The following is a 19668-nucleotide window of genomic DNA, read 5'->3' as shown; positions in this document are numbered from 1 at the left end:
CGGACATTTCATGGCTGGTCTTAGATAATCGTGAGTTATTGTGTCTTATGGTGAAAAGTACATAGTTTTGCAAGAGGCATACAAGCACTGTGGAAAAAGTAATCGTGTGTAAGTCCTCTAAAACTGTTTTTTGTGAACACTTTGCTCCCTACGTTATGCTTTAAAAAATTTGATACATGTAATGTGATCATCAAAGAACATGAGTTTTTAAAAAGACTTTTATTCTTATGCTTTTAAAACTATCTCAGATTATCATAAAACACTTATTTGTATGTTATAATGTTTTTCTTACACCATGTGTAATTTTTATAGACACCTTGTTCATTGTATCAATGTGTAATTATGTATCTTTGATAAATAAATAAAATATTTAATCTTGTATTTGTGTACTTTCTGGTGATTCAATAAAAAATGAGTCACATATCGCTCTGATAAACACAGATGGATGAAGGAAATGTTTGATGGAACAAAGGAAACAAGTGTCTTGCTGCTAAACTTTTAAGTCACCAAGGTTTAAGTGAGAAAATGCCACTAGGAAACTAGCAGCCCTAAGTCTTTATGTAAAACATGAAAAACTCCATATCAGTGATATCTACAAAGGTGTACTCATTTCTTTGTTATGGTACTTTACTGTTCCAATGAAACAAAAAGAAAATCTCATTTTAAAGTACATTTTTCAGCCATCCAGACCTACTTTCAGGGGCAAGAATGTTGATGTTAGACTGTGTTTTAAATCAGGTTTTGATCTTAAACTAACTATCACAGCACTGATTTTACTGATTACAGTTGTAATCTCAATTAGATTCCCAAACTGGCTTTTCTCTAGTCGGTGTTATGGTGAAATTTAATTGTTCTTTTGTGTAATTGCACATGGCCCATCACAGGACCCCTTAGTAAGCTGTACAGCAGAAGTTTTCAATTCACTTTTGTCAGAAAACTTCGCAGTATGAGAAGTTACAGCACAGTTTCTCCAAATGTGTGCTTCTTTTTCAGTCAGCGTGCTTTTAGAGCATCTACATTAGCTCATGTAGTAAAAGTACAATCAGTAAGTGTACTTTAACATTTGAGATTCCCAGTGACTCTTGCTTAGATCATGTGAACTATTTCATCAACCTTTTTTTGTATAATGCATCAAACCTGTTCAAATCAGTTTATTTTCAATTTATTTCAACTAATCTAGAGACAAGGATCTCCTTTTTTCACCTTCTGTGATGCATTTACTTCTCACACCTTAATCTAGATGTTAGTGTTCTCAAAGTTAACATGTCTCATGTTACCATCATGTATATCTAAACCCAGCCTCAGTCTATGCCCTATAGACTCTCACATGGAAACATCATTGATCTAGATATTCACAAATTTCATCAGGACATCTCTAACATCTAAAGTTTTTGTTGTTTTATGTTTTACATAAAAAAAAAACTTTAGATTTTCAAATGAAAGCAAAGTGACATACAAGGATATTTTTCTTTAGTGATGTTGCTTCAGCAATCTCAAATACTAATTCTGGGGATTTTTATGGTCAAACTATGTGATTTTCCAAAGGTGTGTTTGTGTGTGTGTGTGCGTGTGCATGCGTGCGTGCGTGTAGTAAATGACCTTCTTCTTATGATGTTGTCACCATGAATCATTCAGGATTAACAACACAAATTGTTTCGATAGCAGAAACAGTCTGTCAGTCTGTGAGGTACACACAACAAGCACAACAAACAACCTCACAAGTCAAATTATACATTGTGATGGAGCAGTCACAATACACTACAATACACACTCACGAGACACAGTTTGATTTTTCTAACACAAAGTTTGTATGAAGTTCACCTTATCAGCTGAAAATATTAAAGCCGTTTAAACTCCTTTTTTAAATTTACCAACATTTCTGATTTGCAGCTAAGACTGTGACATGTTTTCACCATTTGAAAGCCAGAAGAGTGATCACTCTTGAAGCCTGGTTACTGCACAATACTAGGACTACTAGTACTAGTTCTAGTACTACTGCTACTGCACAAAGCATATTGTTCAGGAATTTCACAAATTTGCTTAAGTCTAATGTGTTGGCTTACAGGTAAACTTGTTTTGGAGGTGGATAGGATGAAAACTTCCAGCATCACATAATGTTTTCCGATCAGTAGGTTTGGAGTAAAAAAGAACTGGACATATATTTGTCTTTTTTGGGCTACTTTTATGTCAAGAAAGTTAACTTGTTTAGAACTGTGATCAAGGATAACACATAAACCCTTGAAAATGTGAATGTAAAAATTGTACAAACTCCAGAAAAAAAGTGGCAACTGACGTGGCAAAAGTGCAGGCAATTTTTACTTAAGTAGAGGTACAGCTGTTAGTGTCAAAACACTGGAGTAAAAGTTTGATAAAGTATCGGGTCAGAAAATGTGCTCAAAGTGAGGAAGTCAAAGTAGTAACCTAACTGAACCTTGTGCTATAATAAAAATAAAATAATATTAGTAGATTGGACTACAAACTTAGTCTGGTGGTAAAAGGCACAAAGGCCTCAGGGGACATTTGGCAGCCAGGGTTAGAGCTCAGACACCTGGAGCCTGGGGTTGGGGCTAACAACACTGACTGGTAGAAGAATCTAACATCCAAGTGTTACATGGTGTTGCAGGTGACAAAAAGCCATAAGCCACTGTTTAGAGGCTGTTGAAAAGTTTTCCATTTAATAGCGCCTGCAGACAAGCGATGAGCGGTAGCTAACATTCTTTAATCAAGACAAAGAACAGAAACCAAGCTTGGTGAGGGACTGCCATCGCTGGGGCAGAGGGTGAGCAGAGTCTCTCAGTTAAATACCTCGTACAGGAAAGAAGGTCTGTCTGTCTTACAGTTCTCAGACGTTACCGCTAGTCAGGGCCGTTGCTAGCCATTTGGGTGCCCTAAGCACAAATGCTTTATGGTGCCCCCCGCCACTTAAAAAAAAAAAAAAAAAAACATTAATACTTTTGAATTTCTCAGTGGAATTTGTTTAATTAAATAACAACAAACATGACAGTTAAACAAATAAATAAGGTTAAAGGAGGTTAAAAATACTGTTACAAATAAATACTCAGGCCCCTTTGGAAAATTAAAATCAGAGCTGACATTAAAAGGACCTCTCCGCACAATTTCAACACGATCAGCATCTACAATGTGAGCTGGCCAAAGAGCAGGATCGGTTGAAGGGGCACACATGTCTCCACAGTGTCACTTTCTGATAGTCTCTCAGTGACAGGACTCTCAGTGGTACTTGTGTATGGAACTGTACCTGAACTGGTGGTTGATGGTTCTTGTTCTTCTTGGCTAGGGATTGTTGCAGGGTCTACAATGGCTGGTGGTTGATGTCCAGGGATGGCACTACTACTGGATGGTTCATCCTGTCCTTGAGATCCTCCTTGAACATATTTAAGCATTGACCCTGCATACAAGAGAAAATATTCAGGGATTTTACAGAAATACAATTTTGAATCTACAGTAGCCCTACGAAAAATTGCATTATAAGACTAATAAATTAAGTAAGTCACTGGTACATTTAAAATTACTAACTATATTTTACATGTATAGATTTTCATAATGGCAAATGGCAATATAAACATGCTGTACATAATTTGATATAAATGCATAAGTAGGAAATCTATATTACTGAAGATATAGGTTTCATATTACACTGTAATATGAAACCTATATCTTATTTATGCCGCATAAATAAGATATGCGTCTTTATAGATATCCTGAAATGCAGCAACATACAAAGTAATCTTGTCTAATCTGATAATAATACTTGACTGCATCACTGACCTATCCCAAAGTTAAGGTTAATCAGTAGCATGCATGACGTTAGCCAGCTAGCAACCTGAGGAGGGAAATGCTAGTCTCACGATTGCTAACGTTATCTGAAAACCGTCAATTGAGTGACCATGATGAGTTGCTTTTAGTAGTCCATTCTATATTCATATCCACAACGTAAACAAACTACCCAACATCAATCATTTGCAACATTTGTTAACACAGTATGAACACTGCTAACAGGAGCTATCACAGAGTTGACGGACATGAGCGTGCAAGCAAGGGCTACAATAATGAACTTTTTATTGTTATTATTTAAACATTGCCTTACCGGCAAGCGGCGCCTGAGTTTCATCACGCTTCCTCTTCTTCTTTCTTTTCTCCGCTCCCGACTCCTGTTGCCGTTTCGAGGCCATGTTCAAACAGGTGTTTACCAATACCGAATTGAGGCATTATAGAACAGACCACTGGGAGTGGGGGGCACCAGGAGGAGACTGGAGACAGGGCACAAAGCAGATTCACCCCTTTCTCGGGAAAATTGTTTTATGTTGCTTTTGTATTGTTTAACCATATTAATGCATATGATATTTATAGTATTAATATGGTTTACTTTTTTTTTTTTTTACGACCCTGATTTTTTTGGTGCCCTACCGGCCATTTGGTGCCCTACGCAGTGTGCGTTATGTGCGTTTGCGGAGCTACGGCGCTGCCGCTAGTTTTTACAAACACAGTCTTCTTCAGCTCTGTTTATGTAGCTTTTATGAAACTGATTTTCCATAGTACAAGTAGCATTTAATTTTTCTTTGCTCTCCAGTATAAATGCAAGAATTTGCAGGCTTTATTGAAACTGTCACAAATGTAACACTCAATGGCAAAAACAGGGTTGATCAATCTTTCTATGAACAATGCTTCATATATCAACAGCTCTGAAACCCCCTTTATTTTTTTAAAGTAATGCAGAACAGGCTCTCTCTCACTGTCTTTGTCTCTAAAAATCCCAACAAAAACTGACAATCACCTTGTAGAGGAATTTCTTTCATTTATGTATTGATCACTGTGTTTATTGGTAATGCTTTTAGGTCATTGTTTTAGCATGTCTGCCTCATACTCCATTCAAACAGTTAGACAGATGGTGGGGGTCTGGTAAGGAAGTTGGGGGGAAGCAGACAACTCCACAGGAAGAGTCTTTTCGTCTTTTCTCCACTGTAAGAGATAGCAAGGGAGTGTGAAACTTTCTTTGGGGGGAAAGACCAAAGGTGTGAAACAGCTGTGTACTGCCTTCTTTCCTGTACGAGGTATTTAACTGAGAGACTCTGCTCACCCTCTGCCCCAGCGATGGCAGTCCCTCACCAAGCTTGGTTTCTGTTCTTTGTCTTGATTAAAGAATGTTAGCTACCGCTCATCGCTTGTCTGCAGGCGCTATTAAATGGAAAACTTTTTCAACAGCCTCTAAACAGTGGCTTATGGCTTTTTGTCACCTGCAACACCATGTAACACTTGGATGTTAGATTCTTCTACCAGTCAGTGTTGTTAGCCCCAACCCCCAGGCTCCAGGTGTCTGAGCTCTAACCCTGGCTGCCAAATGTCCCCCTGAGGCCTTTGTGCCTTTTACCACCAGACTAAGTTTGTAGTCCAATCTACTAATATTATTTTATTTTTTATTATAGCACAAGGTTCAGTTAGGTTACTACTTTGACTTCCTCACTTTGAGCACATTTTCTGACCCGATACTTTATCAAACTTTTTACTCCAGTGTTTTGACACTAACAGCTGTACCTCTACTTAAGTAAAAAATTGCCTGCACTTTTGCCACGTCAGTTGCCACTTTTTCTGGAGTTTGTACAATTTTTACATTCACATTTTCAAGGGTTTATGTGTTATCCTTGATCACAGTTCTAAACAAGTTAACTTTCTTGACATAAAAGTAGCCCAAAAAAGACAAATATATGTCCAGTTCTTTTTTACTCCAAACCTACTGATCGGAAAACATTATGTGATGCTGGAAGTTTTCATCCTATCCACCTCCAAAACAAGTTTACCTGTAAGCCAACACATTAGACTTAAGCAAATTTGTGAAATTCCTGAACAATATGCTTTGTGCAGTAGCAGTAGTACTAGAACTAGTACTAGTAGTCCTAGTATTGTGCAGTAACCAGGCTTCAAGAGTGATCACTCTTCTGGCTTTCAAATGGTGAAAACATGTCACAGTCTTAGCTGCAAATCAGAAATGTTGGTAAATTTAAAAAAGGAGTTTAAACGGCTTTAATATTTTCAGCTGATAAGGTGAACTTCATACAAACTTTGTGTTAGAAAAATCAAACTGTGTCTCGTGAGTGTGTATTGTAGTGTATTGTGACTGCTCCATCACAATGTATAATTTGACTTGTGAGGTTGTTTGTTGTGCTTGTTGTGTGTACCTCACAGACTGACAGACTGTTTCTGCTATCGAAACAATTTGTGTTGTTAATCCTGAATGATTCATGGTGACAACATCATAAGAAGAAGGTCATTTACTACACGCACGCATGCGCATGCATGCACACGCACACACACACAAAACACACCTTTGGAAAATCACATAGTTTGACCATAAAAATCCCCAGAATTAGTATTTGAGATTGCTGAAGCAACATCACTAAAGAAAAATATCCTTGTATGTCACTTTGCTTTCATTTGAAAATCTAAAGTTTTTTTTTATGTAAAACATAAAAACAACAAAAACTTTAGATGTTAGAGATGTCCTGATGAAATTTGTGAATATCTAGATCAATGATGTTTCCATGTGAGAGTCTATAGGGCATAGACTGAGGCTGGGTTTTAGATATACATGATGGTAACATGAGACATGTTAACTTTGAGAACACTAACATCTAGATTAAGGTGTGAGAAGTAAATGCATCACAGAAGGTGAAAAAAGGAGATCCTTGTCTCTAGATTAGTTGAAATAAATTGAAAATAAACTGATTTGAACAGGTTTGATGCATTATACAAAAAAAGGTTGATGAAATAGTTCACATGATCTAAGCAAGAGTCACTGGGAATCTCAAATGTTAAAGTACACTTACTGATTGTACTTTTACTACATGAGCTAATGTAGATGCTCTAAAAGCACGCTGACTGAAAAAGAAGCACACATTTGGAGAAACTGTGCTGTAACTTCTCATACTGCGAAGTTTTCTGACAAAAGTGAATTGAAAACTTCTGCTGTACAGCTTACTAAGGGGTCCTGTGATGGGCCATGTGCAATTACACAAAAGAACAATTAAATTTCACCATAACACCGACTAGAGAAAAGCCAGTTTGGGAATCTAATTGAGATTACAACTGTAATCAGTAAAATCAGTGCTGTGATAGTTAGTTTAAGATCAAAACCTGATTTAAAACACAGTCTAACATCAACATTCTTGCCCTGAAAGTAGGTCTGGATGGCTGAAAAATGTACTTTAAAATGAGATTTTCTTTTTGTTTCATTGGAACAGTAAAGTACCATAACAAAGAAATGAGTACACCTTTGTAGATATCACTGATATGGAGTTTTTCATGTTTTACATAAAGACTTAGGGCTGCTAGTTTCCTAGTGGCATTTTCTCACTTAAACCTTGGTGACTTAAAAGTTTAGCAGCAAGACACTTGTTTCCTTTGTCCCATCAAACATTTCCTTCATCCATCTGTGTTTATCAGAGCGATATGTGACTCATTTTTTATTGAATCACCAGAAAGTACACAAATACAAGATTAAATATTTTATTTATTTATCAAAGATACATAATTACACATTGATACAATGAACAAGGTGTCTATAAAAATTACACATGGTGTAAGAAAAACATTATAACATACAAATAAGTGTTTTATGATAATCTGAGATAGTTTTAAAAGCATAAGAATAAAAGTCTTTTTAAAAACTCATGTTCTTTGATGATCACATTACATGTATCAAATTTTTAAAGCATAACGTAGGGAGCAAAGTGTTCACAAAAACAGTTTTAGAGGACTTAAACACGATTACTTTTTCCACAGTGCTTGTATGCCTCTTGCAAAACTATGTACTTTTCACCATAAGACACAATAACTCACGATTATCTAAGACCAGCCATGAAATGTCCGTCGCTTCATTACAAGCATTTGTCCCGCTGCTGCTGCCCTCAGATCCAGTCTTCTGTACTGGGGGTAAAATGGCTTTTGGGTGGTTCATAAAAATATCTCAAAAAGCGATGTTAGTGAGGGGACCAGAAACACTGGGTTGCAGAGCAGTTGGTAAGGACTTGTATATTTCTGGAGAGTCTGCAAAAGCTGTCTTCCTCGTGCTCCTGATTGGATATGTGGAGCCCGGCTCTGATATCTCACTGGTGGCAGCTAAAGGTAGGCACGCCTTGGAGGCGGAGTTGGTCTCGGGCGCAATCTTTCAAACGAGCCTCACGGCATTTCAGGCAACCTCAGGCCGGAAACAGCATCCGGTCACTCGCGGTCAAAATCCACGCAGAGCTGGTGTTTCGCAGCGATCAGGTTAACACATCTGGCTTAAATCAGAGTCTAAAAATATAAAGAAAACAAAAGAGTTTTAAAACACGCAAACTAGCAAAATATCAAAGGAGCATAACATAACAATAACACGATGATATGAGATACCTGATGAGGAGATGATAGGTGATGTAGACATGTAATGTATAAACTTTTACGGGAGTTAAAGTCGAGCTCATATATATTTTTAAAGTATATTGTACGTGGGATAGGCTCCAGCGCCCCGCGCGAGCCTGAAAAGGATAAGTGGAAGCAAATGGATGGATGGTGTATTGTACGTGTTACAAACCATTGTGATATATTTTTTTTAATGAAAGGATTGAGAGAATGGTCAAAAGGAAAATGCAAAATGTAGTGAGAGCGGAAGATTAACACTTACCGAGTGATATGCACATAGCGAAAGCGACGGCAGTTGTCGTTGATCCCTGGTTCGTGGTTGTTGCGAGCTCGTTTCCCGCAGGCTCTTCTGCACTTCGGGCATCGCGATGAGGCTCAAAACACCCCAATCAGACGAAGTAAAGGCAATCCGAGGTGTCAGCGGGCCAAAACTTTCACCTGCTTTTAGCTGATAGAAATAGATTTCGCTCTCTCTGAGGCTGAAGGCATAGCCCCAAAATCCGCCCGGAGCTGAGACGGATTCTGTCCTACATTGGGTTAGCCGGTGCTGGCTGAACCCTACAAAGATGCATTCGTGTGAGTTGCGCTGGTGTCGCAGAAGCTCTGTACCCGGTTACAGGGGTCTGAGCGAGCAGGGCCAGGCTGACAGGTCTGGCGTCCATGTTGTTTTAAGAAAAAGAGAGAAAAGTCTTTTTTTTCTTTTCTGGGAGAAAAAAAGAGTTTAATTTAGGCCTAAATGTTAAATTATTTTCTCCTGAGTGAGAGCCAGCCAGTGAACCTATCGCAGAGAAGGTAAATCGGACCTGCATCCGATTGGCTAGACGGGGTGTGAGGGGAGCAGCCCCTTAGTTATGTGATTGGCAGCGGGGCGAGTTAGGCACGCCTGCGGCGGCGGAGTTGGTCTCCGCGCAAATTTCGAACAAGTAAGCGGTCATTCATTAGAGTTTGCGCTGAATTTGAGACGGAGCTGGTATGAGGGATCGTTTGAAGAAAAAGGACTAAGGATATTTTCAGGAGTTTTCCCCTGTTTTCGAATATAAGGTTTTGGGGAATAGAGGGTTCCCTAAAAGTTATCCTAGGGGTTTTTTGTTGTGCGTTTTTTGGATAAAAAAGGGTTTTTTTCAGGAAGTTTTTTATGTTGGGAGAGTTTTTTGCGATTCTGACTTTGATTCTAAATCTTCTTGTTCAGATTAAACAAATGCAAATAAAATGAAATAAAGTTTTCCCCCAAGGCATGCAGCCTGTATGTCTCGCCATACTGAACGTTACAAAAGCACAAGTTTAACTAAGCACTTTTACTATGGTTTAACACATTTTCACACACACAAGCACAGTCCCGAGACAGGCGCGCGCACATGCGCGCACAGACACACAGGCACATGCGGTGCGCGCTCACGCGCTGACCCACCACCAGATGGCGTTTTTTAAGCATAAAAAAGTAAAACCTTTTTTTTTTAATGGCTTAAAAATAAAAGAATGCAATTAGATATAAAAACGTTTTTTAAAATAATCAAATAATTTTTATTTTTTTTGCGGGGGGGGGGGGATAATGAGCTATGAACTAGCATATTTTGGATGAATATCATATTTTTATTACTTCCTGAGCTCATGAATAATTTGGGGGCCATAAATCACTCAGTTTGACATAAGGGGCCTAATATCCCTCCTAATGTGACGAAACTATTCATGAAAAAACGTCGCGTATATCTTGTTTATCATGACTCTGGTTTTACGTGGCCTATCAGCACAATTTAAAAACTGGTATATATCACCTTGTTGCTTTGTCATCTTGAAGTGGTCATGTGATTGGCTTACCACGACTACTTTATTCTTCCTCAGTCAAACAGCAGCACTCATGCGATTGTTTTGCCCCCTTAGCTCCAGGTGTTGTGCCAAAAAGTGATCGTCAGGCAGAAAGTGATTGCCGTCCGCGGGAGCGCGCTCAGCCGCTGTAGCGCCCAGATTACTTACAGCTACTTCTGTGCAGCTGATATAAGGTGCTGTAAGCTAAACACAGCTTCAACCGTCTGTTTGTTGGAAAACAGTAACACGACCGCACCGCATTTTCTTGTTAGTAATGGTAACGGTGTTGTAACGATAGGAATAGTAATTAGTTAGATTACTCGTTACTGAAAAAAGTAACGCCGTTATTCCCATCACTGCACATAAATTGACAGATTCAGTATGTTTTGCAAGTAGAACATATCAAGCTATATATAAGAATATGTGTGCTATTATGAATATATTATTTTATGTATTATTATTTATTTATTGTCCTTAGTATTAACAATTTCACAAGCAGCTGGAAACTTGTCATTAAGGCTCTTCAGGGTATCTAAACTGGACTGGGCTGCACTGAGGCTTGACCTGAGCAGAGCCAAAGCTGTCGTAGCTACCATATGGGCATTACTCTGATAATAAAAGTGTTCAGCAGCGTTGCAAAAGACAGGGAAGTTACATGTTACATGCACAAACTATCACATAAAGTGTCTCTGGAAAAAAGGACTGTAGAAAGGCTGCATTCACCATATCTTAGCCAGTGTATCCCAGTAGAAATGGTATTAAAAAATGAAACACACAAATGCACATGCCCCATCCAAAAATAGAAATGATGGCAGTGATGAAGAAAAAGATATGTAACACTAGACCGTGTCATCACTGCGAGCCAGTGAAGGGGTCGGATTGCACATCGTGTTTCACACATGTCTGAAATATAATTACGGAAGTTGTGGGATGAAAGCTAACAGAAAAACATTAGAGACATGTACCTTCTATGTCTTGGATTATCATGCATTAGTAGTTGTGAAATACCCATCAGTCATAGTTTTTTTTAGGCATGCTATTTAAAAGTGGACACCAACACAAAGCCTATGTCTTTACGAAACATGAGTAATGCATAAGAATGTATAAGATTTGATTAATAAGTATGTATAATAAACTTTTTTCCATATTTCATAATGATGTGAAGCAAATTCAAAAGGTTGATTCTGTTCATCTGGACGTTTTCAGTGGAGAACTGAAAAGACCATGAGTGGCATTCACAGAGAGTTGGGGAATGGCTGCAATCACTGCAATACCAGTGATCAGTGGTTGTTGATCAATGGTCACGACAATTTGCATGTTAATGAAGCTTCAGTCGTTGTGCAAATGTACTGTTTATAAGTCAGCTGAGACTGAAGAAGTCACCTGGATGAGTGACGAAACATTTCTCCCACTGGAAACGTCCAGATGAACAGGATCAACTTTTGGGATTTCCTTACCTGGATGACTGAGCTCGCATCATGACATGAAGCAACGTCTTGTGCTGAAATCTGGTGTTCCTTCAAGAGGATCAAGTCCAAATACAAACCCAACATATCCACAAGTTCGCCAGCAGTTAGTTACACCCTCATACCTGAAACATATTCCCTTAGTTATCATCCTTTTCATGTGCAGATGTTGTTAAAATCTTGGCCATGTCACTAATCGAAGCAAACATAAAGTGAGCCAGTCTCGTCTGAATACAGAGACTATGTTTTCTAACAACATTTCAGCATCTTTCCTTGTAGGCTCATGTTATTCATACATTTACATTTTAAACAGCATCACTCGGAGAACTATCAACTTCCTTCCTCACCTTAATGTGAGCATACCAGCTTATTTATTACCAGCTAACAATGAGCTTTATCTAAGACTGAGCTGAAGTTAAAATTGATACATATGTCTAACTGATGCTGGAAGTCAGTATCAAAACAAATCCAGAGATAGGGTTAAAATCTTATCGTAACAGCAAAAATAAATAAACTCATGAAGGCTCTGTTCCTATGGAACGCCAGGACTGCCATAATGAATTAATTAAATACACCATTAAATAATTAATTAAATAAATATTTACGACAAATTTAATTAATTAATTATTGACACATTTAATTAATTATTGACACATTTAAATAATTATTTAATGGTGTATTTAATTAATTCCTTATGGCAGTCCTGGCGTTCCATACTGTTCTGACACTTCTGTCTTTATATACCAATATCTTTGTCTTCTTTTCTTTATAAGATGTTGTTAGTGGACAGAACAGCCTATGATCCAACACAAAGGTAAATATTAGAGATGGACCGATCCGATATTACATATCGGTCAGATACTGACCTAAATTACTGGCTCGGATATTGGAGGGAAATAAAAAATATAATCCGATCCATTAAATATCAAAAAAGCACCTCAAAAAACTTGCGACACCGCGTAACTCGGCTCATAACCGTAGCATGTCGGAGCAGTGTGCTCACGTGATAGAGCGGCTGTGTGTATTTGTAGCCTCGCTACCAAACCAGCATTTCATCTCCGTGGAAGTTATCCCAGAGAGAAGTAAAGCAAGTGTGTAAGTTCATCTCTGAATGTTTGTAAAGCGTTCCCATGTTAAGCTTAACAACCGATATATGGAGCGACTGCCTCTCTCTCTCTCTCCTGCTGCTACTTCAATCATGAAACTGCTTAATGATCAGCTGATCGGCTTTTCTGTCGCGAGTCCGTCTCTCTTCTTTGTTTTTGGCCCACTTTGCACCAGAAAGAGGAAACCAGCGGCTGAACAACAGCAGCACGTTTAAGCTTGATAAGCTGTTGTTAGAATGTATTTAATATTACTTTCTACACCAGGATCCTTTTCTACGTAGCTGACGGCTGGTAACTGTGCAGGGGCGGATCTAGCAAAGTGTAGCCAGGGGGCGATAGGGGCATGAACAGGGAAAAGGGGGCACAAAGACATACTTTTCTTTCTTATTCTCATTTAAAATGTCGAGCTTTTAATAAATAATTATCTGAATCTTACACCCAAAGTTTTAATCTGATGTAAAATGTATAGAAGTCCATTACTGTATATAGTAACTGTTAAGTCTAATATACCCTAGTAAGCTATAGTACTTTTTCCTTTGGGAAGGTACCATCTGTGCAGTCTGCAATTCTGTTGAAGAAAGATGTTGAATCTATTTAATTATTCTTGAAAAATAATTTAATTCTGTGCATTTTTTTCACCCTGCATCAAATTAAAGTTGATTACGTCGATTAAGCATCATCAGGTGGAGGGTGGGGGGTGGTTCCCCATTTTTTTTTGCTGGGAGTTTGCAACCCTATTAGTTAGGTTGCTTAATATTTCTGCTAAATACTCTTTAAAATACCAGAATAGGGAGGATGGAGTAGGTTTAAGTTTATTAGATTGATCAGTGTTGCTGCACTATGAAATATTTTGGGTGCAGTGTATTTTTTGCATACAGGTATAACAGAATAGCTTTAGTGGTTTTTTTTTAACTTGAGTATGAACTTATACAAAAAGCAGCAAGATATTAAAAAACAGTTTTATTGATTAAAAAACACACTATATCGGATTCATATCGGTATTGGCAGATATTCAGATTTATGATATCGGTATCGGACATAAAAAAGTGGTATCGTGCCATCTCTAGTAAATAATTACAGTTGGTTGTTCCTGTGCTCAAAGCAAAACATAGAAAACTCCTAATGCGTTAGTAGTGCCTCTTACTTAATGTTTAAATCAACAGTTTTCTTGTGGTAAGGTAATATTGCTGTACAACAAAAACAAAGTAGCACAAGTCAACTGCTGCAGTAATCCATATGACAAAACGTCCCCAGCCAAGTAAAGAGAAATCACACTTTCTCATGTATACAGGATGACCAAGAGTTTGTCAGAGCCTCAAAATCTAAAATGAGGTCTGAAACAACTACTGACAGAAAGTAAGAAAAACAAGGAACAGACATTAGGACAGTGAAACTCTGGACTTTGGTCTGATGCCAAATGTAACTTTTATGTTTTAAGCCCCCCAATAAAGGCCCCAAAATATTTTTTATTCACACCATGACACATGTAGACAAGTATTCATTCAGAAGGCAAATTTTAACCAGTACTTTAACCACAATATTGTACCCTGACATAGTATCCTGTTTGATTTGAACATAGCAGGACAATAAGACAGAACATACGTCCAGGCCCTATAAACTCTGTCTGACCAACAAGCAGAGGGAGGAAGTGTTCTGACGCTGAACTAAACCAGTAAATGCTATGCTGTGATTGTTGTTGCTATTATTATTGTTTCTAATAAATTAGTTTTTGTTTACTAAATAAACTAAAATCCACATTCTTACACTGCAATGAGGGAAATACCAAAACAAAAGAAAAGTACTTGAATCGGTGGAAGTGTCCAAACGTCCACTTGGTTCAGTAGGTTGGTTCAGCTTGTCCACACCTTCATTTTCTCCCGGCTAGACTATTGTAATGCACTCTTCTCCTGTGTATCTAAGGCTTCACTAAATCGGCTCCAAGCGGTTCAAAATGCTGCAGCAAGGCTTTTAACCCACAGCAATAAATTTTCCCATATCACTCCTATACTAAAATCCTTGCACTGGCTTCCGGTTGGGTATAGATATAAGTTTAAAATCCTCACCTTTACGTTTATGTCTCTACAAGGTGAGGCCCCCACCTATATCTCGGAGCTTCTCCAAACCTATTCTCCAAAGCGGACTCTTAGATCCACTGATAGTGGTCTTCTATCTATTCCACGGACTCGTTTGAAAACAAAGGGGGATCACGCTTTTCAAACCCTGGCTCCAATACTGTGGAACGGTTTACCCTCCCCGCTACGCACCATCGACACTGTGGCTTCTTTTAAAAAACAGCTTAAAACACATCTGTTTAGACAGGCATTTGGGTAATGTTAGTGTGTAATATGTTGTTTTATTCTATATTTATACTGTACTATTGTTTTGTTTGATATGCTTTTATACTTCCTTTATATTGCTATATTGTTTGTCTGTTTGACATGCCTTCATTCCCATGTGAAGCACTTTGTAACAGCGTTTGTCTTAAAAAGTGCTATATAAATAAATTTTACTTACTTACTTACTTACTAGGTTCAAACTATGAAAAAGCACACGTCTTGTTTTATTAGAGCACCTGACTGTATACTGGTTATATCACACTGCTAACTTAATAAAAAATAAAGAAGCAGTCTCAGTCACAGTGGGAACATATGATCCAATTATAATATATGTGATCAGTCAGAATCACTAGTACACTACCATCTTGGAAGGTATGAGTTTCATATTATCATATTAACACTTACAAAAATATAACAATATAATAATATAAGTATAATAGGCATACATACATACATGGGTGTAGTATTGGGTAAAAAAGGGAAATAACCTTCTACACAGTCTACACAATGCTTGGTATTTTACCAGATGGAAACATTTTGTAAATAAAGAATAAATCACCCAATGCTGTCAAAGTAGATTTCCCCCTTAAGTTTAAGTTACACCCTATTAAATTTTCTTTTTCCTTCTGCTATAATTGTTATATTTTACTAATAAGAATATCCCTGAATTGGTGTCTGTTTGAACATGCAGGAGGAACTGAAGGAAACCTTTTCCAGACATGATACTCTTGTCTGTTACTCACCGAGGAGCTGATTTTGTGAGGTTACTGCTGGTCCTTGGAACTCGCTTCTTCCTGCCGGTCTTCTGCATCTCCTGAGCACTCTGTCTGAATCACAGTCTGGTAAAGAGGCTTAGAGGTGTTTAAAGTACGGGAAGACAGACCAAAGCTAAAGTCTAGAAGACCTAATAGGTCCAAAACATTTAACCTTTAAACATTTCACAGCAAGGGAGTTAAACTGTGAATAGTGAACACTCTTCCCTTCGCAGGCAGCACAGTTTAAAGTGTTATGACCCTGCTCTGTCTCCTTTTTACTCCCTCCCACCTAAGCATTACACACACACACACACACACACACACACACACACACACACACACACACACACACAACATTACTCTTAACTTTTATTACCTCACTCAGACATCCATATCCACAGGACCAAATATTTTTTCCTCCCTCATTTCTCCCACTAAAGTAAAAAGGGGTTAAAAACATCATGACACAGAACTAACAGGATAAAACTGAGACATATGCCACAGCTTTCCAATGACGGTAAATAAAACATCCGGCATACCCAGTTTTCATGTCTGTATAATTTAACTGGTATTTAACTATCTGGAAAATTTCTTTGTAGACAGTCAGTCTGGCAGCTTCCAGGGATATCCCTCTCTTGCAGGATGGCAGGAATTACTGGGTCACAAGTCAAAGCTTGAGTCTCCAGTTACACTGAACCGCTGATTCAGAGGAGGAATGGTAAAGTGCAGGGGAACGGTGAGAAGACAGACGACCTGGAACGATGAAGACAGAGCGACACGTGAGAAGAAAGCAAAAGTAGCGTGTACACTGGGGAGTGAGAAGGAGGGAACACCCTGAGAATATGAGCATTAGCAATAAATAAATATAGTCAGTCTGCTGACTGCCAGGGTGGAAAATGGATCCAGGAAGAAACCTCCTGCAGAGCCAGGCTCAGGGAGGGGCAGCCAGCTGCTGTGGCTGGTGGGGGTGGGGGGAAAGAGAGGAGAGGGAGACAGGACAAAAGACACACTCTGATAGAGAGGGCCAAAGTTTAATCATTACAAAATTATTAGTAATTAATGAATTATTATTTATCTAATTATTTAATAATTAATTACATAATTAAACACCAGTGTCAAAATAGTGGTGTTCAAGTCCCAAGCAGCTGGTTCCATAGGAGAGCATCAGGAAATTATTCAACTCTTTATCTCTGTAATACATATATTTATTTTAACTAGTTTGTGTCATCTGACTTCTTGAATAAATAAAGCTGAGTTTAAAGCTAGGCTTTGTCTTTAAAATGTATGTAATTCTTTCCAACACTATTCAAAATAAAACAGACGTAAAAGATGTCTTGTTTAACCACATAATACTTAGTCTGGATGATATTACCCTGGCCATCACTAACATATGAGGAACCATGATGTCACTTTGGACCAAGATACGTACTGCAGTGTGCACATTAAACAATTATGTAGGAGCACTTTCTTGCATTTGCATAACAAAGGGCATTGGCACATTTGTTACGTCTTAGCTGTACCACTGTAATTTATTATTTTTAGATTGTTATATCTGCTTCTTGAAAAGGTTAAGGTAAACTTTATGATTATAGAACATTTAAAATGATTTACAGTTTTTTCTGATGGCTTGAGCACATTTTTTGTAACTATTGGCTATTTTTGCAAAACTCTACACACAAATAAGAAAACTCTTCACCCAATCAGCAAAACATTGTAGTTTTCTTGTAAAAGCGAATAACCTTTGCTTAACTCACCACACCTTTGTAAAAATGATATTTTTGTATCAGACAGTAAACACAAGCCATCAAATTAATAAGCACACAATGCACCAACTACACACTGATGGTATGAATAAAAACACATCTGGCTTTTGCTTTCTCTGTGCACAAGGTAGGCTATGTCAGTTTGAGCTCATACTTTTGTCATAGATCCGTAAGCATAGAGGGATCCAAACTTCAAGTACTGGTGTTTATTCACACACATCAAAACAAACACAAGTGTTTATTTCCAAGTATAGGATTATTTGCAATCGCCATATTGACTATATGCGTTTCTTGGTATGCAGTGAACATGCTTCCTCTGCTCCCAGCATCTGGTCATCTAGCAATTCTGTAATGTAACAATTTTAGTATTTTTACATCTATGGTATTGTTGTTTTCCTCATTAGCATGGCAGTGCTACAAATCTTAGTGCAAAGTGACTGTACTAACTGACTCTCATTTCAAAATGTCCTTATGATGCTTGCTACAGTGTAGCGGCTCGAGTTAGGCTGAACCCGTTGGCCAGCTTCCCTCAGGGTCACTCCATGGTTGATTACATGGTCCACTATTGTAGCTCTGATGTCATCGGCAATGCTATTTCTTACTCTTCTTACCCTTCTTCTCCCCCCCTCGTCTTCCTCTCCCCCCCTCCTCGTCCTCCTCTTGCTCCTCCTTGTCCTTGTCATCCTCTTCATCCTACTTCTTCACCTCCACGTCCTCTTCCTCGGCCTCCTCTACTTCTCACTCTTCCTGCTCCCTCCATTGTACTCCACACACACAGCTTACCTGTATTATAGAGCTTAGGCTGATTGCAAAGTGAACTAATTATCTAAATATAAATATTAATAGCAGACTAGTCTCTGTGCTATGATTTAAATATTAATAGCAAACTAGTCTCTGTGCTATGATTTAAATATTAATAGCAAACTAGTCTCTGTGCTATGATTTAAATATTAATAGCAAACTAGTCTCTGTGCTATGATTTAAATATTAATAGCAGACTAGTCTCTGTGCTATGATTTAAATATTAATAGCAAACTAGTCTCTGTGCTATGATTTAAATATTAATAGCAAACTAGTCTCTGTGCTATGATTTAAATATTAATAGCAAACTAGTCTCTGTGCTATGATTTAAATATTAATAGCAAACTAGTCTCTGTGCTATGATTTAAATATTAATAGCAAACTAGTCTCTGTGCTATGATTTAAATATTAATAGCAGACTAGTCTCTGTGCTATGATTTAAATATTAATAGCAGACTAGTCTCTGTGCTATGATTTAAATATTAATAGCAAACTAGTCTCTGTGCTATGATTTAAATATTAATAGCAGACTAGTCTCTGTGCTATGATTTAAATATTAATAGCAGACTAGTCTCTCTGCTATGATTTAAATATTAATAGCAGACTAGTCTCTGTGCTATGATTTAAATATTAATAGCAGACTAGTCTCTGTGCTATGATTTAAATATTAATAGCAAACTAGTCTCTCTGCTATGATTTAAATATTAATAGCAGACTAGTCTCTGTGCTATGATTTAAATATTAATAGCAAACTAGTCTCTGTGCTATGATTTAAATATTAATAGCAGACTAGTCTCTGTGCTATGATTTAAATATTAATAGCAGACTAGTCTCTGTGCTATGATTTAAATATTAATAGCAGACTAGTCTCTGTGCTATGATTTAAATATTAATAGCAGACTAGTCTCTGTGCTATGATTTAAATATTAATAGCAGACTAGTCTCTGTGCTATGATTTAAATATTAATAGCAAACTAGTCTCTGTGCTATGATTTAAATATTAATAGCAGACTAGTCTCTGTGCTATGATTTAAATATTAATAGCAGACTAGTCTCTGTGCTATGATTTAAATATTAATAGCAAACTAGTCTCTCTGCTATGATTTAAATATTAATAGCAGACTAGTCTCTGTGCTATGATTTAAATATTAATAGCAGACTAGTCTCTGTGCTATGATTTAAATATTAATAGCAGACTAGTCTCTGTGCTATGATTTAAATATTAA

General features: G+C 37.6%; 1 protein-coding gene across 2 annotated transcripts in view; it reads right to left on the bottom strand.

The window, feature by feature from the left end:
* Positions 1-16129, bottom strand: part of LOC116316669 (zinc finger protein 638-like) — a 57180-nt gene extending 41051 nt beyond the window's left edge. Inside the window, exon 1 of one of the 2 annotated variants that reach the window (XM_031735289.2) lies at positions 15867-16129. In XM_031735289.2, coding sequence (XP_031591149.1) covers positions 15867-15934 — 68 coding nt within the window. In that variant the 5' untranslated portion in view covers positions 15935-16129. The remainder of the gene's footprint in view (positions 1-15866) is intronic. The other variant, XM_039613790.1, reaches the window with a different exon arrangement.
* Between the last annotated feature and the right edge of the window lie 3539 nt (positions 16130-19668).

The sequence above is a fragment of the Oreochromis aureus genome, linkage group 6 (genome assembly GCF_013358895.1).
Source record: "Oreochromis aureus strain Israel breed Guangdong linkage group 6, ZZ_aureus, whole genome shotgun sequence".
NCBI classification, from domain to species: Eukaryota; Metazoa; Chordata; class Actinopteri; order Cichliformes; family Cichlidae; genus Oreochromis; species Oreochromis aureus.
Note: the sequence above shows the minus strand (reverse complement) of the source record. Positions and strands in the feature narration are given on the sequence as shown.